Source organism: Notamacropus eugenii, chromosome 3 (assembly GCF_028372415.1).
Source record: "Notamacropus eugenii isolate mMacEug1 chromosome 3, mMacEug1.pri_v2, whole genome shotgun sequence".
Classification (NCBI taxonomy): Eukaryota; Metazoa; Chordata; class Mammalia; order Diprotodontia; family Macropodidae; genus Notamacropus; species Notamacropus eugenii.
The window spans coordinates 194,686,673-194,712,430 of record NC_092874.1 but is presented as its reverse complement, the minus strand read 5'-3'; the positions used below and the strand labels follow the sequence as shown (position 1 = coordinate 194,712,430).

Here is a 25,758-nt window from a genome sequence, read left to right as displayed (position 1 = left end):
TTGAAAGAAAATTGGAGCTCTTCATAGAGGACTCTGTTTTCTTCCCTCTTTCTCATCTCACTTTACTCACATGTCCTCCAGGGCTATCTTCTCCATCGGTGCCTCACATAAAGCTCTTTTTCTTGCCAAGGAGATCTCTATGGCACACATGTTCCCATTCCATCTTCTCCAGCAGAGCACCCCCTTTCTCATCCCTCCTCTTTCATTAATTCTCAACATCTGCCTAACTGCTGACTGCTTCCCTATCTTTTACAAACATGTCTGTATCTCTCCCATCTTCAAGAAGCTCTTACTTGGGAGCAGCTAGTTGGTGCTGGGGATAGAGCACTGGCACTGGAGTCATAGGACTTGAGTTTACATCTGGCCTTAGACATTTATTAGTTGTGTGACTTTGGGTGAGTCACTTAATCCGGTTGCCTCAAAAAAAAAAAAAGAAAGAAAAGGGAATAAAAAGAAAGCCTCACTTGTCCATCCCCATCTTTGGCAATATCTTCCTTCCCTTTCCTGGCTGAACTCTGGAAGAAGGTCATCTACATGCAGTGGTTCCACTCCTTCCTTTTTTCTGCTCTCTCCTTAACTCTCTGCAGTCTAGTATAAGGGAAGGAAAGGGAACCAACATTTATTTAGTGTTTATTATGTGCCAGATACTGTAAACTTAGCTCTAACCTTGTTAAACTGAAAAGACTCCCTTCAAATTTAAAGGTGATCTCTTAATCCCCAAATTTAATGGCCTATTCTCAGTTTTCATCCTTCTTGAGTTTTCTGTAGCCTTTAACAAGCAATCATCCTTTTCTCCTAGATGATCCTTTCCCCCATCCCCCTGGATTTTTGTTACACTGCACTTTGTAGGTTCAATTATGTATCTGACTGCTCCTTCTCAGCCTTCTTAGCTGGGTTTTCATCCAGGTTGTACTCAAGTACTATGAGTGTCCCGGGCTCTCATTCTGGGCTCTCTCTTACTGTGTACTATTTGTTTTATGAGCTAATCAGCTCCTGTGGATTCAGTGATCATCTCTTGTGCATGGGATTCTCAGATTGATTTATCTAGCCCTAATCTCTGTCTCTTGACCTCTAGTCTTATATCTCCAGCTGCCTATTGGACATCTTGAATTGGAAATCCCGCAGACATCTTAAACTCATCATGTCTAAAACTAAAGTCATTATCTTTCCCCCCAAACCCTCCCCTTTTCCTATCTTCCCTGTTGTGTCTTGGGTACCCACCCAGGCCCACAATGTAGTTGTCATACTTCGCTCCTCACTCTCTCTCGCCCTCCTTCCATTCAGTATTTGCCAAGTTTTGTCAATTCTGCCTATGAAAATATATGTCTCTTTCTGTCCTTCCAGTTGCCAAGCCTGGTGCAATGGCTTGTGGCCTCAAATCTCCTTCTTGTATAGTCCATCCTCCACTCAGCAGTCAAATTAATCTTCTCAATGTCACTCCTCTTCTCACTCAATTCAGTAAACTCCAGCGGCTCCCTCTTATCTCCAGAATCAAATGTAAAATCCTCTGCTTGGTTTTTAAAGCACTTTATAATGTGATCCCTTCCTCTTTTTTTCAGTCTTCTTACATCTTACTTTCTCCACTTAATCCACAATTCAGTGATATGGCCTCTTTGCTGTTCCTGGAACAAAATATTCCATTTCCTGACTCGGAGCATTTTTCACTGACATTTAATTTCTATGTCTGGAATTCCTTCCTCTACTGGATACTTGGAGATCATTCCCCCATCATGAGTCATTATATTCTTTTACCTTTTTTTAATACCGAAGGATAGATTTGTTTTTTGGAGAGGGTTGGAAAAGAGAGCATAGATCAGTGGGGGTGCTGAGAGCAGCCCCCCTCAATTGGAAATATCAGTTAACTCCCCAGCCAGATCTCTTTCTTGTCTCTACTGAGGTTTTCAGGAATCTATATCCCCTCAAAGGAGGCTGAGGCATGGGAAAACCTTCCTATACCCCACTGTGCTTTGCAGCATGGGGGCCTTGAAGCTATTTTGCTATTTCTCTTAAACTGAGTCTATGTTTCCGTTCCCCCTTCTCAACCCACCAAGTCACATCCCCTGTGGTCTCACTACATCTGCGATATGTTTTTCTATCTTTTTTTTCTCTTGCTTTTTGCCTCTGTTCTTTTCATCCTTTTGCCTCTACCCACTGTGGCCCCTCCATTAGATCTGGCTTCCTTGAGTAGGCGGAGTTGGTGGTCGCCTCTATGAAATGATTTCAGAAGATACTCAACCCAGTATTTCACTCAAAATATTCTCCACAGTCTAAAATGGTGCCTGAAATCCCATCATTAGTGATTCATACCTTTGGGTATTCAACTTGATTCAATTCAACATTTGTTTTTGAGCTCTTGCTTTGTACTTGGTGTAGAGGGAAAAACAAAAATGAATAATATTTCACATTTATATGACACTTTTCTCACAGTCAGGACTTTTTAATCTGGGGTCTCTGAACTTGAATGAGAAAAAATGCAACTTTATTTCCATGTATTTGGTTTCCACTATAATCTTATGTATTCTGTTGTATTTGCTTAAAGCCATTTCTGAGAAGGGATCCATAGATTTCAGGAATCCATGATACTCAAAAGGTTAGGAGCCCATACTCCTAGTGGTAGAGACTCTAGAGAATAGAGAGTTGACTTTGCAGCCAGGAAGATCTGAATTCAGATCCCAACTCTGACACATCCTGGCTCTGTGACCCTAGGAAATAATCATGTAACTACTTAGAGCTTTAGCAATTCTCATGAAAGTGCCAGCCTGTATTAGGGGATGGGAATCTCCTCATCCACAAATTTCTTATGCCAAAGAAATCACAATTAGCCCTTATCCCCAACCTTGTGAAGTAGGAAATGAGAATATTATTTTTATTTTACAGATGAGAAACCGGAGTAGTAGAATAATTTCTTTAGATGACTTGTCATACAGCCAATAATTGTCTAAACCCAGAATTCTTCTTCAAGATCAGCACCCTTTCCACCGTATCAGAGCAACGTGGATCTTTCTCAAGAAATTTAGAATCTAATAGAGAAAAGTAAAGCATAAGTACAATGCAAAACAGAGACAAGAATAGATAAGAAAGGTATAAAGTATTGAACATGGTGAGAGCTTAAAAGATGAATCAGTTACTCCTGGCGTGGGGGATCAATAAAATAAATATTAGTTAAGTCAGACTCTATGCTGGGCACTGTGGAGAAGGCACAGATAAATGAAATGGGGTTCCAAATTTGAACATAAGTAACAATATGAGAGTATATGTATCAAAGATCTCTTGAGAGATAGACAGATTCAGCTTTTCACCTGAAGATCCTGGGAAATTTAATTTGTGAAAGGATTGGCAGAGGAGGTGGAGAAGGACCGTGACTCAAGTTGGGAAAAGCATATGGCTGGGGGAAGCTGCTGAGAGGCAGGTGTGATAAGAGGGGTGGTGTGATGGGACTGGGTGAGGTTCATCTTGGTATCTTCATCCTTCAGTGGTGGTAGTGCTAGGTGGTAAGTAGAATACTTTTTCTCCTGTGCACTTTTTCTGTCCATCTCTGACCCCATGCTCAATTCCAGGGACAGCTTTCAGGTTGTGTCCTTTAAAGAGTAGTCCCCATCGCTGTTGTGCAGATGTTATCTTTGACTGTAATTAGAGTGTGCAGAAAGGACAGTTCTTTTTTTTTTTTATTTTTTAATGTTTAACAATCACTGCCATACAATTGAGATTTTATCCCCCCCACACCTACCCCCCACTACCCCCCTCCCTCCCCACGACTGCATACAATTCTGTATAGGTTCTACATATACTTTCCTATTGAGTATATTTTCACTATAGTCATGCTATGTAGTCAGACTAAAATAAATGAAAGAAATCATATAACAAATCAAAACATGATACACAAACACATACACATACACAAACATGATCTGCTACATTTTGTGAATGACTTCCATATTTCAGAAAGGACAGTTCTGAAGAGGTTTTATATTTCATGCAGTATGTAAACTAAGACCCCACATTCTGGCTTAGTGGTCAGGGAGAACAAATTTTATTACAACATTGTGAACCGTTTGAACCAGAAGCAGGGTTCTGTGTGGATCTGGGCCATTTACTTCTCAAAGCCCAAGGGCTTCTAAATATTCAGTATCATGGAACTCATTAATAGAGGGTATCTGTGAACCCATAAGACTAGGCTTCTACCCCTCACTAATCCTGAAAGAAGGAGATGAAGGGAGGGGAGAGTAAGTGGTGATCAGAAGACAAAATCCTACCTCCAAGCTGGTCCAGTAGGTGGACATCTAAATGGTACGTGAAGATTTTGACCCCCATCCCCTTTCTGATTGGGGAAGGAAAGGAGAGGCAGGTCTTCTCATACAAAATTTGTTCTGTCATGTTCGACTCTTGGTGACCCCATGGACATTGTGGTCCATGGGGTTTTCTTGGCAAAGATACTGGAGTGGCTTACTATTTCCTTCTCTAGTGGATAAAGGCAAACAGAATTAGTAAGTGTATGAAGCTGGATTTGAACTCAGGTCTTCCTGATTCCAGGACTGATACTCTATCCACTGAGCTATCTAACATCTCCCAAATCTTTTCATAATCCACGTAGAAGCCTAGTGTTACATATAACAAAAGTACAAAGTGCTACAAAAACTTCATAGAAAGAGGAATTACTGCTGTTGGGGTCTTGTTCCTCCCTCATCCCTTAGTATGTAGGTTGGAGGATCTCCTCTCTTACCATATTTCAGTATCTACTCTAGCCTTACTTTCATTTTTTGACTCCATATGGTCAGTCTTTATGTCCTTCTAGCGTGGTGCTGAATCCTGTTGTCTGAATGGTGGAAACATCACATCTGAGTGTATTTACTTATCTTTTCCTTGGTTCAGAGAGGGAAATTAGATAGTCAGTGATTAAGAAATGTGGACACAGTAACAGCCATATTGTGTGATGGCTGACTTTGGTAGACTTGGCTCTTCTCAGCAATGCAAGGACCTCAAACAACTCCAAAAGATTCATGATGGAAAATGCTATCCCCAGAGAAAGAAATATGGAGTCTGAATCCAGAGTGAAGCATATTATTTGCTTCCTTTTTGTTTAGTTTTATTTTGTTTTTTCTTTCTCATGGTTCCTCTCATTTTGTTCTAATTCTTCTTTACAACATGACTAATGTGAACATATGTTTAATAAGAGACTATATTGGAATTGCATACCATCTTGGGGAGGGAGGAGGGAAGGGAGATTGAGAAAATTTAAAACTTATGGAAGTGAATGTTGAAAACTAAAATTAGATTAATTTATTAAAAAAAAGAAATGCAGGTAGGACATTCAAAAGTTTGCCATTATCAGGAAAGCTTGTATATTGTATTTTGGTATAGCCTTTGGGATATTGGTATGATTGGTATAGCCTTTGAAAACCTTTGCAGTAAGATGAGGTATCTTGGAGTAGAGGAACTCATCATACGAATAGTAAAACTAACAAAAATCATATGATCACAGCTCAGGATGGAGACCTATGCGTAAAATGCAGGCTTTGTTCATACATATACAGAGGAATTAAAAGGGACCCAGGCTCAAGTCCTGAAAGTATCACTCAGGGGAGGAGAGTTGAAACAGCTGAGAGTTTGAAGCAACATTTGGTGGCTTATAGAATACCCCAAGTAACTATAACTCTCCCAGTCCTGCATCCACTGTTTTAAAGCAGATGTTCCTATGAAAAGAGGCATCCACCTTTCTTTATTTTTAGTTTTATTCCACTTATTCCACTCCATGACAAATTGCACATGATCATATCAGTAAAGTTTAAATTTCCTTGACTTGATTTTTCAGAACTAACATTGGCATTTGTAAAGTCCAGTTTAGTTACAATCACTTCTGCCCCAGCTGAGCCTGACTGGTAACTAACAACCTTATTGTTGGGAAGTATTAGTGATGAGAAGTAGTGTTTTGAAAGAGTTGGGCATTAGGCCCACAATGGTTAAGCATTGGGTGTTCATCACATGTGACAGATGGTAAAGTCTCCGGTCCGTCTCTAGGCAAAATGGTGAAATTTCCTACCAGTATGGGCTTAGTGCTTCTTGTGCATATATAGGTAGGGAAAGGGATATTGTTGATGAAGAGAAATTGGGTAAGACCTTTGAAAGAGACTTGACTTTGTCTTTTTTTTTATGTATCAGCCTAGGTTCAGTCAAGTCTAGTCTAGGATATGAACATTCTCCCAAATAATTCATAATTTCTTTGGCTTGTTTTGGTGCCATTAATGCAGGATTTTAATCTTCCCAATTTTATGTGAACCAAAAAGATCATTCCTTTATAGATCACACTTTATTAAATGAAATCAAAAGTATATGGTATAGTATTAAAACTCCCACTTGTAGTAAGATCTGAAACCTCTGCTTCCCAGATTTTTTACCACAATGAAAATAAAATGAGCAATATTAGCTTTACTGCTGTGCCTAGGAAGACCTGAAATCACAATTTTCCTAGCCTATTTTGTGTATTTTGCCGGAGGAACAGATATGCCCAGAGGTCATTTGCATAAACTTACTGTTAGTAATTTTTTGGCTCAAAAGTCAAAGGGGGAAGTAGTAATTTTTATTTGCTACAATCACCTCAACTCTTACTGTATGGCAAGTAACTGTCATCCTCTCTGACTCCTGTAAAGATGGCTTTGCTTCCTGGCCATTGTCCAGGTGAAAGTCTGATGAGTCAGAGGAATAATCAGTGGATGTTCCAAGGTCAGGAGTAGTCTTCTAGAAGCCACATACCCTTCTTAACTGCCTCTCTTCCCTTTACTCCTTTTTCCTCCAAACATAAGAGGACAGATTGAAGGGAAAAGAGAGTAGATGCAGGAAGACCTGTGAAGAGGCTATTGTTATCGTATAAATAAGTAACTCTTTGCCACTCTGTGCTGAGGTGGTGATAATAGGGATAGAGAGAAAGCAGAAGATATAAGAAGTGTTGGCAGAGGTGGAATCAATAGGACTTGGGGATTGATTCAAAGTTAGAAGTGAAGGAGAGAAAAATGTCCAAGATAATCCCAAAGTATAGGAGATATAGACGAAGATGGTCAAGTTAGATGATTGTGAGGGAAAGATACATAGTTTTGGACATGGTGAATTCGAGTTCTTAAAGGGACATCCAGGTGGAGATATTCTGTAGGCAGGTGAAGATGAAGCCTGAAGCTCAGAGAAGAGATTAGAGATACAGATTTGATAATTATCTGAAGATGGTTAGTAGTGGGAGCCACGAAAGTGAATGGTACTGCAAAAGGAGAAAGTATAATGAGAGAAAAGAAAAGGTCCAAGGACAGACCCTGGGGAAATATGCACTTTAAGGGTCTGGAAAAGGATGAAAGAGATAGAGAAGGAGCAATTAGGAAAGGTCAGAGAAGAACTTGGAGAAGTAGAGATGTCAGTAGAGCCAACCACCCTGCTCTGTGTAGTGGTCTATGTGTAGTTCAACTAGTCCCTGTCAAAAAACAGTTCCTCTCTTGCTCAGGGATTCCAAATGACTTTGGGGAGACGGAGAGAGAGAGAGACCTCCCTACTACAGTTACCTTTCATCCAGCATTAACCCCTCCATTCTTAGCAGTGGATGCCAAATGGTAAATTGTATTCGGTGGTGCTCATCCTGTATTGAAAGGTTGCTCAGCAGGAACAAGTAGACTTTGATGTTCAGGAGACAGTGAGGTTTTATGATGACCACAATATAGCACAAAAACCACTTACTTTTTCTGCTGACCAACATACTTAATGAAGACAGGAATGTGGGCCATGAAGACAGAGGATGATAACCTTACCTTTTTTACTTAACTTTGTTGCATGCCAGTATTGAAAGAATCTTAGAAATAAAATAGGCTTTATTACTCCAGCCTTCACATGGCTCCTGTTTGTTAGTGCTCCCTGAAATTGGTAAATGGTTGTTACAGGGAATTTCCACCCCCTAAATCAGATACCTATTTGAGACCACAAACTTCAGTCCAGCACCAAACACAGGCACTATATTTTAATTTCTTAATGCCTCAGGATACTCTGCTTTTGTTTGCCATTTGACTATGTGGTGGTTCATAATCTTAGTTATAACTAAAGAGTGGTGGGTCTACTATTATGAGGCTTTCCAGTCACTGAACCGGAGCAGACTAGAGCTGAAATGGTCCTAAAGAGACAGTTTAGAAATTGATAGAAGAGAAAAACGCATTGACTACAAAACCAACAGATGCCCAGCAGATACAGCATGACTCCCAGGGGACAGCAGAGAAGCCATGCACAGAAGAGTACCATGAGGACATTACCAGAGGACATGGAAGATGTGAGGTGTGAGTTTCCCTGACCTTATGTGTTTTCTATGTGGGCATTCAGGTTGCCAGAGTATGCTTCTTTATGCATGTTGTCTGGGAACATGTGTTCTCTGTCCCTCTAAAACTGGTACAAAGAGGAAAATTAAAATGACTCTTGCTGTCAAGTAACTTGTATTCTATATATGTAACACACACAAGCATTCAAAGAATAAATATATGCAGAATAAATATCAAAGAAATATAAGGCAGTTAAGAACAATGTAGCTAAGAAGAGAAAGTACTAACTGTTGGGGAGATCAGAAAAGATCTCCAGAAGATGGTACCTGAGTTATGTCTTGAAGAAAGTGAGGGGTTCTCTGAGTTGGAGAGAATGAGGAGGGACTGCATTTCAGGCATGGCAGATAAGTCATACAAATGCATGGAGACCAGAGGTAAAGTGTCCTGTTTGAGAAACTGAGATAAGGCCTTAGAGCATGAGGTGACGAGGGAAGAGGGAGTGATCTATAATGAGGTTGGAATGATAGATGGGGGCCAGATTGTGAAGGACTATAATGACCAAACATCTTAGAATCAGTGGAAGTGTATTGAGTAGGGAAGTGACAGATCTGTGCTTAAGTAAAGTCATTTTGGTAGTAGTATTCATTGGAGTCAGGAGACACTTGAAGCAGGGAGATGAATTAGGAACCTATTAAGAAGTCATGAAGATCTGAAGCTAGTGGTGGCTTTGTAAATGAAGGGGAAGACTTGGATGCAAGAGATGTAGTGAAGAAATTGTTTGACCCCTGAGTGGATACCTGGCATAGGGGAAGAAGTCCTCCCTCCATGTATGTACCATTCTTTTGGTATATGTCCTTCCCCATTGATAAATATACAGTTGTGAGACAGTGTACCGCATGGAAGTTTACAGTGCAGGTTATTTGTCCTTATCTCATTATTTGCAGTTCTGTTTGATTAGATATTGTCTGGCATAACTAACATGTCTTTTGACTTATTAGTAAAAAAAGGCTGGTAGAGGCTCATGAGACATAGTTTCAGGTGGGTGCTGATCCATGGAGTATTTCAGACTGAGGATGGCTTTTCTAGGAGCTTTCATGAGAAAGGGGTCCCCCCACTGTGCTACAAATAATTTCCATCGAGAACTGTGTACCACATATCTTTAGACATCCTGAAAGAACAGGATGTTGATGACTCTAAACCAGATTCAGCTAAATGCCAAAGTTCTCATAAGTGTGACACAGAGGAAGACATCAAAACATCCCTCCTGCCCAGGGCCCCCTACCTGGTTTATGGTTTTCAGATGTTCAGATCTCTTCTTTGCCCTTACCCACTCTTCCTTTTTGCTAGACTTATCTCTACATGTCATATCCGCTCAAGTAGACTAGAAACTCCTTATGCTAAGTAGTTTTTCATTTTTATATCCCTAGCACTGAGCACAGTGTCTTGTATGTGGTATGTGGCTTGATGAAATATTTGCTGAACCTTTGAATTGAAATGGTGTCTCTGAAGCCAAGAGATGAGAGTTGTTGTGGTCAACAGTGCTATAGGATCATGGATCTATCAGTTAGTGAATAAATGTTTAATAAGCACCTACTGTGTGCCAAGCATAGGGGATATAAAGAAAGTCAGAAGATAGTTTCTGTCCTCAAGGAGCTCGCAGTCTAAAGGGAGAGACAACATGCAAATAATTATTTACAGCCAAGCTGTATACAGGATAAATTAGAATCATCACAGAATTGTGAAGTAGTGTGCAAGTTATTTGGAACAAGCAGTAATTTTGATATGGTTTCAGTTTTTGACAGTCGTGGTCAAGCATGTATACTGCTACTGATACTAGGCTGACTCCAGTATAACTCTGACTTGATGAAACCGGACCGAGTTGGTACATACACATATTTCATTGTTCTTTTCTGTTGTGTTTTAAATTCGGAGGTTTTAAAGAATGGATATTATTCTGAGGAAATGAACTAATGTTGTAATTCTGAAGGAGCACACTTCAGTGACTATTAGTAATATTACAGTAGTTTTTGGTGTGGGGAAGTCAAACCCCCAAAAGAAACAGGATCGGTTGTGCAGAAGCACAAAGGCAGGTACAGTTAAAGACAAAAAATAATGCCAAGAACTTAAAAACAATTTCTGTGAAACGGCTTTAGTCCTTCAAAACAAGCAGAGACCTTGTGAAGAACATGACAGCTGGAGGGATTGTAATTGGTTCCTTTGAAGTATAGTATCGGTTTAAAACTGAAGAACAATAACATTAATTTTAAAAAGCTACTAATTATTGCTATTAAGAAAGAGTTCATCATGAACAAGATGGTAACTCTATACTGAAGGTCAGAAAAAAATATTCATCAAACTCTGCACTATATAACAAAGGCTCAGAGATGAAAAAATGCTTAGCAGCTGCTCCCAAGGAATTTTTCACCAATTTGGGAGGATATGACACGTAGAGAGATAAGTCTAAGTGCAAAGAAAGAGTGGGTAAAAGCAAAGGAGAGATTGGAACATCTGAAAACCACATTACTGATGTAACTCACTTTTTCATCCAAGGCTATGCCACCATTTAAATACTAATAGCTAACATTTATATAGCACTTAAAATGGACTGGGCACTGTGATAAACATTTTGTAATTATTATCTCATTTGATCCTCCCAGCAACCCTAGGAAGTATGTGTTATTATTGTCCCCATTTTACAGATGAGGAAACTAGACAAAAAGGTGAAGTGACTTGCCCAGGGTTACACAGTTTGTGTTTGAGGCCAGATTTGAACATATGTCTTCTTGACTCCAGACCCAATGTGCACTATCCATTGTACTGCCTTGCTGCCCAAAAGAATCCAGATAGGCCTGTATAAGTAGTTACAGAGCTCTAAGGGACTGTAGAGGTCATGGGGTCCAATCCCTTCATTTTACACATGTCTAAACTGAAGTTCATATAGGGTAAATGACTTGTCCAAGATCATACAGGTGCTGAGTGGCAGAGACAGAATTCAAATTCAGGTCTTAGGACTCCAAGTGTGTAGCCCTCTTTCCAGGGTACCATGCTGCCTCCCACTCAGATGAATAATACTGTAATGCTAACAAAGGAACTTTTAAACATGTCTTTGATTTGGTGATTAACGAGCAGGGCCTTGTTGAGACTTTAGCATGTTCATAGGTAACTGGGAAAGAGCAACTAGAAAAATAGATTAAAGATTCATGAGGGAGGATAACTGTCTGGAGGAAGATCCTGAGAGAAGGTGTGTGAGGCTAGGAGTGGGTTGGACATAAGATGTCTTGAGGAAGAAGGGCCATTAAAGCAAGGTGGTATTTTTATCCCTGCAACCAGTAGAAGGTAAGAACTTCAGAGTAGAAAGACAGTGTTATGGAGTGTTTAAGTGTTAAGAAAATGGGGTCTAAGACCAGGATTTCTATTTCTAGACATTCTCTTAAGTGTAAGAAGGAAGGGATCTTGGCCAGGGATGGAATGCAGCAAACAAGGACTGGTATTTGCCTGGAGTACTGCCAACTTATTTCACTTGGTACTCTTCTAACATTCAGTTATCATCTCTGTACTTAGGATTCTCAAATCTAATTACTTAACCCTAACGTCTCTGTTGACTTCCAGTCTCATTTCTCCAGGTGCCTTTTAGACATCTTGAACTGGATGTCCAGTAAACATCTTAAACTCAACATGTCCAAAACTGAACTCATTTTCTTCCCCTCCCAATTCTCCCTCCTTCCAAACTTCCCATCTACTGTTAAAAGCACCACCATCTTCCCAGTTCCCCAGGCTCATAGTCTAAGAGGCATCCTAGATCATCATTTCACCCCCCATATTCAGTCTGTTTCAGTGTTACCTTCATAACATTTGACACTGCCGTTACCCTGCTGTTTACCTTACCTTTACTGCTTCATGCTTGGACTGTTGTAATAATCTGCTGGTTATTACAGTCTTTCCCAGTCCATCTTCCACTCAGCTATCAAAGTGATCTTCCTAAGCCCCAATCTGACTATGTTGCCACCCCACCCCCCAATTCAATAAATTTCAGTGACTCCTTATCACTTCCAAGCTCAAATATAAAATCCTGTGCCATTCAAAGCTCTTCATAACCTGAGCCCACCTCCACACACGTCACGCCCCTTCACATACTCTGAGGTCTGGGGACGTTGGCTGTTCCACCAACAAGACACACACTCCATCCCTTGGTTTCAAGCATTTCCACTAGCTAGCTTTCTCACATGGAATGCTCTCCATCCTCATCTCCACATCCTGGTCTCCCTGGTTTCTTCAAGTCCCGCCTTCTACAGGAAGCTGTTCTTGATCCTTCTTGATTCCACTGCCTTTCTTTTGTTGATTATCTCCAGTTTGTCCTCTAGATCTTTTTTGTTCATGATTATTTGCATGTTGTTTCCTCCCTTAAATTGTGAGCTCCTCGGAGGAAGGGACTGTCTTTTGCCTTTCTTTGTATCCTAAGTGTGCTTCACACATTGCTTGGGACATAGAGATGCTTGATAAATATTTATCAACAGACAGAAATGATTTTATACTGAAAAGAAAGGAGATAGAGAAAAAACTTTCTATTTATGGCAACCAAAGTACATATCATAGAGAGGAATGACAATGTAAAAGAGGAAGAAACATCAGTGAACAAGTATTTTATTAAGTGCCTGCCATGTCCCAGGCAAAGTACAAAGAAAGAAACAATCTCTGCTTGCAATGAACTTACCTTCTGATGAAGGAACAGCAATTGTATATGCAAATGCACACAGCAATGTATATATATATATATATATATATACACACACATATATTCAGCATAAATATGAGGTTAATAAATAAAATAAGTGAAGTAGTTAAACATAAGATAATTTGAGAGGGAGGCCCTAGCAGTTGCAGGGATCAGGAGATGATTCGTGCAGAAGATGGTGGCCAAGTTGCTTCTTAAAGGAAGAGACTCTCTGAGGTGGAGGGAAGAAGGGAGTACATTCTGGGCGTGAAAGATGGTCATTGCAGAGGCATGGAGGTGGAATGTGGAGGAACAGAGAAGCCATTTTGGCTGGATTGCAGAGTGTAGGGTGGAATAGAAAGTGTGCTGAATTTGGAATCAGAGGAAGTGGGCTCAAAACCTCGGTTCTGCTCCTTATAATCTGTTTAGTCACTTAACCTCTCTAGGGTCAGTTCCTCCTCTGTAAAATGAAAGGGTGGGACCATATAACATCTAATTTCCTTCCCCCTCTAAATCCATGACCTTATGATCTTAACACAGTCATAGGCTTTCATCTCCCATTGGTAACTGACATTGATTTAGGAGCCCAGGAATTCTTGAATTTATGAGGCAGCCACCAAGTCTGGCAATATCCATTTCTCAGGTTATTTCTCAGGCTTCTGATTGCTGGTTGCTGATTTGTGCTTAAGGAGGAAATAGAAAGGCAGAAGGTCAGTTCAAGTTCCCCTAGACAAGCACATGTTCCCACTGCCACACACTCAAGATGTGGGCTGGCCATTGCCACTGAGTGGGGGGTGGTGGGGTGAGATAGAAGACAGGGAAGGGAAATACCCCTACTCTCTTGCTTGAAGTCCAAGCTGATAGAAGAGAGAAAGGGGCAGCTATTTCTCTTCTGTTCCTCTCAGAGCCTGCTGAATGGGTATGGTTCTTCCTCACTCAGTCCCCAATCATCTTGAACATAACCCCTCGTTACAGGATTCTGGGGACCCTTCAAGACTTGTGTTACACGCAGCCCACTTTATCAAGGAGGCCTTAGCACATCTCCCACTGAAAGGAGACAGAATGTATGTCCAGCTCCTGGTCTACTCTTTTCACAGTCTTTCCCTCCAGCTAAATAGATACTATCCCCAACAAATTGGCTGGGAGTACTTGTAGCATATTCACTCACATCTCCAGGTCTTCAGTATTGTGAGGATTGGGAGAGGCTCAAACATTGTCTTTTCCGTTGCCTTATACTTTTCAGTCAAGTTTAAATGATACTGTTCTTAATGGGCTCCTGAATGCCATGCAAATTGTTCCAGTAGTACATTCAATATATTTCTTTGACAATCTCAAAATGAACAGTCTTTTGTGAGGGCACAGGCCCCATATAAGTGGTGGGCCTGTAGATTACTCATACTCATTCAACAAGTAAACAACATTTTACAAAGCTCTCATTCATCTCCACCTCTCTGGCACTTAGAAGGATCCATCTCAACCCAAAACAATAAAGAAAGAACAAAATTTAAATTAAAGGAATAAGAAGAGCCAAAAAAAATAGAAAAAAGGAAAATCAGCTTTCTCTGCCAGAGGGAATCTAATCCTAAGGGACCAATAGGAACTGAGGGCATGAGGTTGATGAGAAATTGCCCCGTTACCCTCAGATGATAAACCAAATTGTCCTGTATGAAAATTTCTCCCCTGGGACACAGAGGACAACTCATAAATGTCTTCAGGGGACCCTTGCAAAATTAGCGGGCATTCTAAATGGAAGTCTGAACTCATCTAATAATAGAAAGAGTACATTAGTTCAAAAAAAGAAATTCAAACTCAGATGAGCCTCAAATGCGTGGGTTTCCTGAAAAGGCATCAGGCACTTGGACTTGATTTGGAATCCACCCCCAAACTCCAAGATGAGCCCCCAAGATGTTATCCATTGTCTGATGAGCCTGCCTTCCACAAAGGGTTCTGTGGATGCACATGGAGCCTGAAATCATTCCAGGGACAACCTGTTCTGGGCTGAGCCTGACTTAGGCTAATTCCTTGATGGCTTAGGTTCAATATTGCAACAAAATGAAACTCTTGGAGATCATTCAACAAATAAACAAAAGGGAAATATACTAAGTCATAGCTGAAGGAAGTCCAACAAAGATAGACATTAAGAACATCTTGAGTTGATTCACTTGAGCCAAGGTCCTTTGCCTGAGTTACTCATTGAGATCTATCAATTCAGCATCAGAGAATGATTCTGATTTCTACTGAGGTAACCAGGAAATCATGTCAACAACCTGAGCCTTTAATCTCCAGAGGCAACCAAGACTGGAGGTTAGTTTTAATACCTTTTAAGGAAAAATTAGCCTAACTTGCATGGAGGGAAAGGTTAGGATTGGGAGAAATAATTAATTTAGACCCCTACTCTATTCTGATCAGTTTTAATCAGTTTGCTATAAAACCAGTGGGGTAGTGATTATAAGTTCTGCATATTAGGCCCCAGAGCTGTGACCTGCAGATTGTAAATTCACTTGTGTAATCATAGGAAACTAACTAGAGGACCTCCACCCTTGATTTTTCTTGTTATGATGGCCAAGCCCAGCATGGTGGAGGTAACTTAATTACACAAAAAGTCCCTCAATTTATTTTTGCACCTCCAGACTACTCTCTCTTGTCCACCATGAGCAATTGACCATCTTATGACCACTTAGTCAGTGGAGATGTCCCATACTTCACTCAACTTGAGACACCCCCCTTCCCCCATTGACCTACCATTTCTAGCTGATGCATCGTTTTTTGGCCCACAAAGCAAGGTCCATCAACCGATGGGGTTCTGTGTTTTGTGCAGGCTCTTTAGAGTGTTCAGGTATCAAATCTGGTATCAAGCCTTATAAAAATAAAAAAAATAAAAAGGGGGCATTTCAGATTGTGAGGAAGCGCTGAGGTCCACTTCATGAGGGGGTGCTTTAATGAAGTGCCAGTGGCTTAGAGCTCTGCCTCAGTTTCTTTTATTTTACTTTATTTTTTTATTTACTTTTTAGTTTTATAAAATTTTGAGTTCCAAATTTCTTCTCCTTCTTCCCCCTCTCCCCCTTGATGGCAAGCAATCTGATAGGGGCTATTCAGTCTCTTTTATTGTAGGTTGGACAGTTTTAATCCCCACATTATGTTGTTCCTACCACACAATCTGACCCCAGAGAAAGGGGAGTCAGGATTCTCTTGAACTTTGGCTCATTATGTTTCCCATGATGGGAGAGAATCTTTAAAACAATGCTTAGATATGGCTCATGTCTGATCTCCCTTAAAAGGAAATTAACAGGATTCCTTCTAGAAAGGGTTCTTAATGTACTGAACAGGTATCAGATATGAAATATCTATTTACTCCCTCATAAAAGAAATGCTTCAAACATAAGTGTGCATTAACAAATATGTAAAACATAAAACAATAACCCATCACCATAATTATACCGTCCTTAAAAAGTATAGACATGATGAACAGATATTTCACTTTCACTTCAGACCTGAGCTTTTCAAGTAACTCGAAAGGTCTAGTTATCTTGGCTAGCCAGATGTGATTGTTTAGTCCTTCCAGGTACAGGATGATCTGATTGAAAGCCCTCTCCAGAAGATGTGCAGCTGCAGAAAGTGCCTCCTACTAGGCCTCTGGCCCTGACTCAGGAACCCAAGAATTCTGACTTAACCATCAATGCTGGGAAGATACATTTTTTCAGGATTGCAGGTTGCTGATTTCCCACCAGTGCCCAAAGAAGAACTAGACAGAAAAAAGCATCTGGGGACTCAGGCTCGTATAGGCAGAACCATGATGCTGCTGCCGTGGGCACAAGATGGGAGTCTTTGGGGGAGGTGGGAGGGTGAGAAATCTCCCCTCCCCCTATGGAGGTCCAAGGAAGAGCTGGCAGAGTCCCAAAACATTCCAGTCAGGCTGTTTTTCCTCAGGTCTTCTTATAGCCTGCTGTGTGGGCAGTTCTTTCTTACTCAGTCACCAAAAAAGTTTGATGCAAGCTCAGTCACAGGGGCCAGTGGGCCAATCAGTTGTCATCTGTGTCCTTTATCAAGGGTCAAGACATGTCCCAAGAGGGGCCAGAGTGCATGCTTAGCTCCATCTCTAATACAAGACAGCTTCTTAGTTTTCTTCCTTTGTCTGTGAGAGAGACTTCTTGTCAGGCACTGATTGGGGGTCGTTGCGGGCAGTAGGAGAGAAGCAGGACCCCTGCTGGACTAAATTTGCCCCCTGTCGTGTGGGCAAATGATGTTCTCTCCATCTCTCTCATTGCTTCCCTTCTTCCTTCCTCTGCCTCCCTCCACTCTCCCTTTTCCCTTTTCTCTATCCCTCCCTCTCTCCTCTTTCTCTTCCTCTTCTCTCCTTCCTTCTCCCCTCTTTCTCTCTCTTTTTCCTTCTCTCTTCTTCCCTGCTTCCCCTCTCCTCTCTTGTCTTCCTCTCCTTTCTCCTCTCTGTTCTTCTGTCTCTGTCTGCTCTTACCTTCCCATATAAACTTCAAGGTCCAGAACTGAGACCCTAAACTCACAAATCTTTCTTCTTATTTCCTTATGAACTACGGGCACGAACAATTCTGGCTCATTAGCCTGGCTTCATAAGCATGTTTGTTTTGACTAATAAAGTGTGTGGCCACAGTGGTTGTATCCTGTGAGTGTTCATTGATTGAGAAGGGACTATCCTGATGCACTGTAGGGCCTGAAATCTTTATTATGTCTGTTTTTACTATTTATAGAATCTATACATCATCATTCCCTGGTCTAAATTCAGAACCCAGCCAGTGCTACTAGAGGCAGCTAGGTGACACAAAGGATAGAATACTGGGTCTGATGTCAGGAAGATCCAGGTTCAAATGTAACCTCAGACACTAGCTGTGTCACCCTAGGCAAATAATTTAACTTCATTCTGACTCAGTTTCCTCAGCTGTAAAATGGAAATGAGAGCCCCTACCTCCCAGGGCTGTTGTGAGGATCAAAGAAAATTTGTAAAAGTGTCTGTAGTAGGTGCTTTATAAATGCACATCTCCTTTCTCCCTCCCTCCTTCCCTAATTCCCTTCTTTTCTTCTGTGAGAAGCCACTTGCATGTATGTGCTAGGAGAGAAGTGGTCTAAAATTTGTAGAATCAGCCTCTGGTGGCCAGTGGGTATACTGCATCTTTTTAAGAAGGCTGTTGACATTCAGTTGTTTTTCAGTGGTATCTGACTCTCCATGATCCCATTTGGGGTTTTCTTGGCAAAGATACTGGAATAGTTTGCTATTTTCTTCTCCACCTTATTTTACAGATGAAGAAATTGAGGCAAACAGGGTAAATGACTTGTCTAGGGTCACACAGCTAGTCAGTGTCTGAGGCTGGATTCAAACTCGTGAAGGTGAGTTTTCCTGATTCCAAACCTGCCAGTTTATGCAGAAGAAACCAAAACAATTTTGATAGGACCACATGACTGACACTTTGTCTCCTGATGCATGTGGTGGACAGCTCTAGCACTGTCTGTCCTTTTTGGTTAATTAATAGCCACATCTTTCCTGTAGTTAAGGTTGGCGGTAGACTGCACTAGTGCAGGAGTCAATGTAGTATACACCAAGTGTTTCATACGGTCCATACCTGTGTCACAACAGTACACATTAGGATATAAAAAATAATCACTCTCAATTTCTAGAAATTCCTTTTCTTATTCTCCTTTGTAGATCTTAAAAATACTTAAAAATCTATATTTATCTTTGATTATGTACATCACAGACCCCATCCTCCCACCCTGAGGTTACTCCATTAGCACACAATTATGTATTGGAAAAGTAGGCATTAGAATAAAGTGAGAAAAACCAGGAGAACCATTTGTGCAGTAACAATCACATTATAGAGAAAAATAACTTTGAAAGACTTGAGAACTCTGACCCATGTAATGATGATGAATCATACCGTCCCCCTTTTGACAAAGGTGATTGATTCAAGATGTAGAGTAAAACACATCCTTGGAGATATTCAATGTGGGAATTGCTTCTGTTTGACTCTTCCTATTTGTTACAAATTTGTTTTTCTTTTTCCTAATGGGGTATGTGTCTAAAAGGGCAAGATGAAATAAGGACAAAGTGGTCTCTTCCCCATACAGAAAGAAAGTAAAGAAGGGTAAGAGGGTCACTGAGATATTTTTTAAATGGGAAAAAGAGAACAGAAGGAAGAGCAAAAAGATGCACAAGTAGGAGTTTTGAAAGCTACAAGTTTTGATCTTATATACTTAAAAAGAAAAGGAATTAAGTATACAATAGAGACCTACAGTTGCACATACAATCCTCTTTTTCTCTTCTACCATGTAAAGGGAAATGCCTCATTTTTATGAGGGTAAAGTTCAGAATAAAAATAAATGAAATTAAATGAAAAAGGAAAAACTGAGAGAGTAAAAAAAAAAAAAAAAAAGGAGGCATTTTGCCACAAAGGGTAAGAGTAATTTCCTGGATTGTAGAAGCATTGCCATGGAACACCAGGCAGTGCTTTACCCTGCAGATCCAGGCCTGGCTCTGGTTCTCATGGAATTTTCCTGTCAGACCCACAGAAATCTAGATTCACTGAAGCTAAGAAAAATTGCCTTACTCATCTGTTCACTGCCTGAGTCCTTATGGATCATTGCATTTCCCTCTGCCATATCCCATGATAGTTACTGATGGAGGAGGGGAGCCTCATGTACTTTCCTGATCACACAAACCACACATTTCACTCAGCATAGCTCATGGAGTGGCAGAATTTGAAGTGTAAGCATCCTATTCCTAATCCCATGTCCCATCTCTTTCTAAACCTGTGTTTTCAGCTGTTATGACCCTAGTCCTCCATTCTGCAGATTTTTGACAAGGGGAGGTGAGGTACAATGCAGTGAAAATGACTTTTTTCTCCCCAACTCTTGAGAGATCATGTTGCCTTCTGGGAATCAGGTAAGTGCCTCAGGATATAGATGTCATTGGGTGGGTGGTTTCATAACTCAAGTTTAGGGCAAGTCAAAAAAAATAGAGGTATAAGGTACTGCTTCATTCACACATGAACATTTTTAATCCTGAAAAGGGAAGAAAAATAACATTCGTTTAAGGAAAATGAATAAAATCATCTTAAGAAGAAACATACCCTTTTGATAAAATGTTGAAACTCAGACTGTTCTGAGGACCTAAAAGGGAGCATCTGATAAAGAAAATGTACCGAGACACCCTGTTTGCAGTAGTCCATCAATTCATTTGCATGTAAGTTTTCAGAATGTTGAAGGATGTAATTGATAAATTATAAATCAAATAACCTCTCATTTGGAGACTAAGGGGATGTTATGTAAGGACTGTTGGGAAAGGTAAGAGAAGGGAATAGATATTTATAAAGTTATTTCCAAGCACTATGCTAAGTACTTATTACGAATATTATCTAATTTGATTCTCACAACAACCCTGTGAGGTAGGTGCTATTATTATCTCCACTTTATAGTTGAGGAAACTGAGGCCAACAGCGGGTACGTGCCAGTCACATAGCTAATATCTTAGGCATAATTTGAACTCAGATCTCCCAGACTCCAGGTCTAGTATTGCTTTCACAATACCCTCTAGCTGCTTGAAACAAAGTTGGAATTTTTTTTAGTTTTATATAATATTTAATCTGTGTCACTGACCCTGATTTTAGATATTGGAAGTCAGAGAGGAAGAGGAGAATATCAAAGGGGTAGGAGATGATTAGAGGAAGGTAGATTCAGGAGAGGAAACTAAGCACAGAAGCTGGAGACAGAAGGCACAGTGAGTAACAAAAAGATCTGCATATGAAGACAAACTACAGGAACTGACAGGAGCTAATCACAAGCTGGTGGTCTCGATCTACAACTGTTTTTCTGGGAACTGTGATGATTGGAGGAGAGGAATTGTTTCTGTTGAGAGCTGATTGGCTGGAGAGGCAGGCTTGTCTTCTAGTGCTATCTGTATAGCCTGATAGAAGGGAAACCTCTCAGGGATTTACCTGTGTTTTCCTGTAATGCCCTCTGTGGTTTGAGAGGTAGAACCAGAGGGGGAAAGAGGTTTTTCTTCCTCTTTGTTTGCTAAGTAAAGAGACTTGGCTCTTATGCTGAGAGTTGATTGGATTAATCAGAATCCTCCCCTGTTTGAAGAACTGACTGAGGAAAAGCTTCAAGACCCTGTCACTGTCTACAACGTGGGAGGGAGAAATTCCTTAGAGCCCCAGAACAGATCTGATGAACTTAGCAGTCCTCAAGCTTAAGGGAACTGCTTGTCACTAAAAATAAAAAAAGTGACACTTTCTTTGCATCCTGACAAAGGTGACTGTGTACTAAAACAGTTTACCACTGCTTCAACAGCCTGAAAATAGCAGAGAAGTGGTGATAGAGTGCAGGCCTAGAGTCAGGAAACTTGAGTTCAAATCCAGCCTTTTAAGTCGTGTGACCCTGGGCAAGTCACTTAACCCTGATTGTCTCAGCTCCTCATCTATAAAATGAGCTGGAGAAAGAAATGGCAAACTCTTCTGGTGTGAGGGCCTGCTGAGCCCTTTTCTGTGCTGTTCATCTACTTTTAGTACCCAACTGATCATCCAACCTCACCTGTGGCTCCAGAAAGCTGTAGCATGTGCCGCAGCCATACCCAGTAAAAACATCTCGGCAGATGGGCTAAACCAGGTGGAGGGTAACCAACAGTTGTCAGACCTGTTGGTGAGACATCCTATGACAGAATGAGAAGATGAGGAAAAAATTGTTCTAACAGCCATGAAGGTGGCTGAGGCAGGTCCCATGGGGCACCTAGAGATTGGTCAGATATCAAAGACTCCAAGGTCATCCACTGCACCCCAGGTCAGTCATCTTGGCTTCTGTTTTGCCACTGGATTTCAGTGACTCTGGAAAAGAGAGTGAGGCTGAGACTCTGTGCAACTCTGCCTCACTTAAATCCAATTCATGCACAAGTCAAGCTATCACCCTTGATGTCTTTGAAAATGCAGGACAAACAATAGTCATAGCATACTATAGACCCTGAATCTACAAATATATTGGGACATAATCTGAGAGGGTGGAATGCATGACCAGGCTAGCTATAGACAGATTTCATGTGATAGTATTTTGAGTAATATTCCATTTATTTTAGGACAGTTGCTGCCATGTGGGCTTGGCAAGGGGTGGGAGGATAGCAGCCTAGGTGTTTTGCAGGCAAGCACTCTTGTGCTGTTAGCAACCATCTTTTAGGAATGGGCCATCCCTGGAATATGCCCCAGACCAGAAGTGTCAAACACCCACTGGCTGAAGTGGTCTTCAACCTTCTTAAGTGCCAGTAGAACTAAATTAAAATACAATTGGGAAATACTTAACAATATAAATATATAATAAAATATGGTCATTTTAACACGTGTGTGTTTTTTTAAGGTAATCAAGGTTAAGTGACTTGCCCAGGATCACACAGCTAGTGTCTGAGGTTGGTTTTGAACTCAGATCCTCCTACTCCAGGGCGTGTTGCTTATCCACTGTGCCACTTAGCTGCCATAATGTAAGGCTTTCTATGTCACTATGTACTGGCAGAAATTTTTATGCATGGATTAGTGGCTGTGGTTTCTATCTGAGTTTGACTGGATTCTACCAGAGGATAACCAGCAAAGTCCGCGTTAGTGGTTTGAGTACAGTGCCACCTACTGGACAATCCAGATAGTATACCCAACTAGTTAACGCAGTGACTCATTTTGATTCTTATAAATCTACAGTCAAGCCACACAACTAAGTTGCCCCAAATGGGGCCTGTGTCACAAATGGAACATTACAGTCTCCAAAAAATAGATAACTATGCCACGCAAAGGACACTGGAGAGGTATGTAGTGAGTGTGTGTAGGCTACAACATTTAAACAAAAAGTTATAAACAAGCTCCAGAGTAAAGGATTATAAGGGGAAGAGATGGTCGGTCAGAGTGAAGGATAACTGTTGTACACCTGGTGTAATCCATTTATATCCTGGTGATAACATGAGCAAGCAGGAAAGGGCGCTGGCCTTGGACTCTCTGTGTCATACAAATGGGAAACATAGATAAGAATCAAACAGGACAGAAATGCATGGGTAGGTTGTGATAACCAACATGGGCAAGAGTGTCCACATCAACCAGATTACAGATTTATGTGTCTGAGAGATAGTAACAATAGCTTACAGCTCTATTATGATCTGCATGTTATTTCATTTGCTTTTTAAAAAATCATTGGGTAAACAGGCCAAGAATTTTTACTCCCATTTTACAGATGAGGATACTGAGTCTAAGAGAAGCTAAGATGGGTAGTAAGTCCTAGAACTGGATTAGAATTTTCTTAAATCCTGTTGTCTTTTCCTTTGTCCCATGGACTACTGATTTGAGACTTGCAAAGCACTTTGCAAATATTTTCTCCTCTTACCCTCAAAATAACCCTGGGAGATAGGTGCTATCACAGTCTCTGTTTTACAGATGAAGAAACTGAGGCACACAAAACCTCACACAGTAAATGTCTGAGGCTGGATATGAGCTCATGATTCCAGTTCCACCATCCTATCTGCTGTGCCACCCAGCTGTTTTCAGAAAGCACTTATTAAGAGTGTCTACTGTCTGTTGGACATTGTGTTATGTGCTGGTGATTCAAAGACAAAAACTAAAAAATCTCTGCCCTCAAGGAACTTACATTCTCAACGACGGAAAGGAATGCACACAAAAAAGAGAATGAAAAATGTATACAGAACAGATTCCAAGTAATTTCTAGGGGAAGGGTACTGGTAACTGGAGGAACCACAAGTTTCCTAGTGACACTTAAGCTGACTTTTGAAGGAAACTGGGAATTCCGAGAGGTGGGAGTAAAGAGGGAGTTCATTCCAGAAGTGGGGTACAACCTTGCAAAGTCTGGGGATGGGAAATAGAATGTCATGTCTTAGGAAAAGCAAGTAGTCCAGTTTGGCTGGAATATAGAAGCATGAAAATATAGTACTGTGCAATAAACTTGGAAAGGTAAGCTGGAGCCAGGTTGTGCGTGTTCTTAAAAACTAAATGATGGCATTTGTATTTTATCCTTGTGGCGATAGGGTGCCACTGAAGTTTCTGAAGGGAGAAATGACATGGTTAGACTATCAATATGGCAACTGAGTAGAAGGTGAATTGGAGGAGGAGTCAGGGAAACCAATTAGGAGCCTATTGCACAGTAGTAAATAATAATAGTAATCTAGTGTTTGATAAACCCAAAGACCCCACCTTCTGGGACAAGGACTTACTATTTGACAAAAACTGCTTGGAAAACAGGGAAACAGTATAGAAGAAACTATCTATAGACCAACATCTTACACCCGTCTGCCAAAATATGGTCAAAATGGGGACATGATGTAGACATAGACATGATCTCATAAGCAGATTAGGAGAGTAAGGGATGATTTACCTGTCAGATCTATGGAGAAGGGAAGAATTTATGGCCAAATAAGAGATAATAGAGAGAATTATGAGCTGTAAAATGAATAATTTTGGTTACATGAAATTGAAAAGTTTTTATACAAACAAAACCAATGCAACCAAGATTAGAAGGAAAGCAGAAATCTGGGAAACAATTTTTTGTTACAAATGTCTCTGATAAAGGCCTTATTCCCCAAATATACAGAGAACTAAGATTTATAAGAATACAAGTCATTCCCCAGTTGATAAATGGCCTAAGAATATAAACAGGAGGTTTTGGAATTATGGCCAAAAGGCAATCAAACTGTTCATACCTAATAATACCACTACTAAGTCTGTATCCCAGAGAGATTTTTAAAAAGGGGGGAGGATCTATTTATACAGAAATATTCATAGGAGCTCTTTTTGTGGTGGCAAAGAATTAGAAATTGAGGGGATGCCCATCAATTGGGGAATGACTGAACAAGTTGTGGTATATGAATGTAATGGAATACTATTGTGCTATAAGAAATGATGAGCAGGCAGACTTCAGAAAAACCTGGACTTATATGAATTGATTCTGAGTGAAGTGAGCAAAACCAGAACATTGTACACAGCAATAGCCACATTGTGCAATGACTAATTTCTCTAGACTTAGCTCTTTTCAGCAATGAAATTATCTCAGACAATTCCAAAAGACTCATGATGGAAAATGCTGTCTACATCCAGAGGAAGAACCATGAAGTCTGAATGCAGATCAAAGCATACTATTTTTTTCTCTCTCCTTTTTCTTTCTTGTGGTTTTTCCCTTTTATTCTGATTCTTTTTTCACAACGTTGACTAATGAGGAAATATGTTTAATATAATTGTACATATATAGCCTATATCAAATTGCATACCATCTTGAGGAGGGGGAAAGAAAGGGAAGGGAAAAATTTTAGAACGCAAAATCTTATAAAGGTGAATGTTGAAAACTAAAAATAAATTAAGTTAAAATTTAAAAAGAGAATGTTGAAAATAATCTTTACATGTAATTGGAAAAAATAAAATACTATTAAATAGAAAAAATAAATTAAAAAAAATTTTAAATGATGAGAAGGCAAATTTCAGAAAAACCTGGAAAGATTTACATGAACTGAGGCAAAGTGAAGTGAGCAAAAACAGGAGTACAGCAATATTGTACGACAAACAACTGTGAATAACTCAACTCTTCTCAGCAATTCAATTATCCAAGACAATTACAAAGGACTCATGATGAAAAATATTATCCACATCCAGAGAAAGAACTGATGGAATCATAATACAGATTGAAGCATACTATTTTTCACTTTATTTTTTCATGTTGTTTTTTCTTGTGGTCTGTTTTTTCTTACACAACATGACTCGTATGGAAATATGTTTTACATGATTG

At 40.3% G+C, this 25,758-nt stretch overlaps 1 protein-coding gene across 5 annotated transcripts in view; it reads left to right on the top strand.

Annotated features, from left to right (window-relative positions):
* Positions 1 to 25,758, top strand: part of VAMP1 (vesicle associated membrane protein 1) — a 41,333-nt gene extending 15,575 nt beyond the window's left edge. For 3 of the 5 annotated variants that reach the window (XR_011977028.1, XM_072653728.1, XM_072653729.1), the window contains one exon: positions 1 to 25,758. This exon is cut by the window's left edge. Coding sequence is in view for 1 of the 5 variants with exons in the window: in XM_072653730.1 (XP_072509831.1) it covers positions 19,774 to 19,811 (38 nt within the window). In the remaining 4 variants the exon portion in view is untranslated. The other 2 variants (XR_011977027.1, XM_072653730.1) reach the window with 2 other exon arrangements.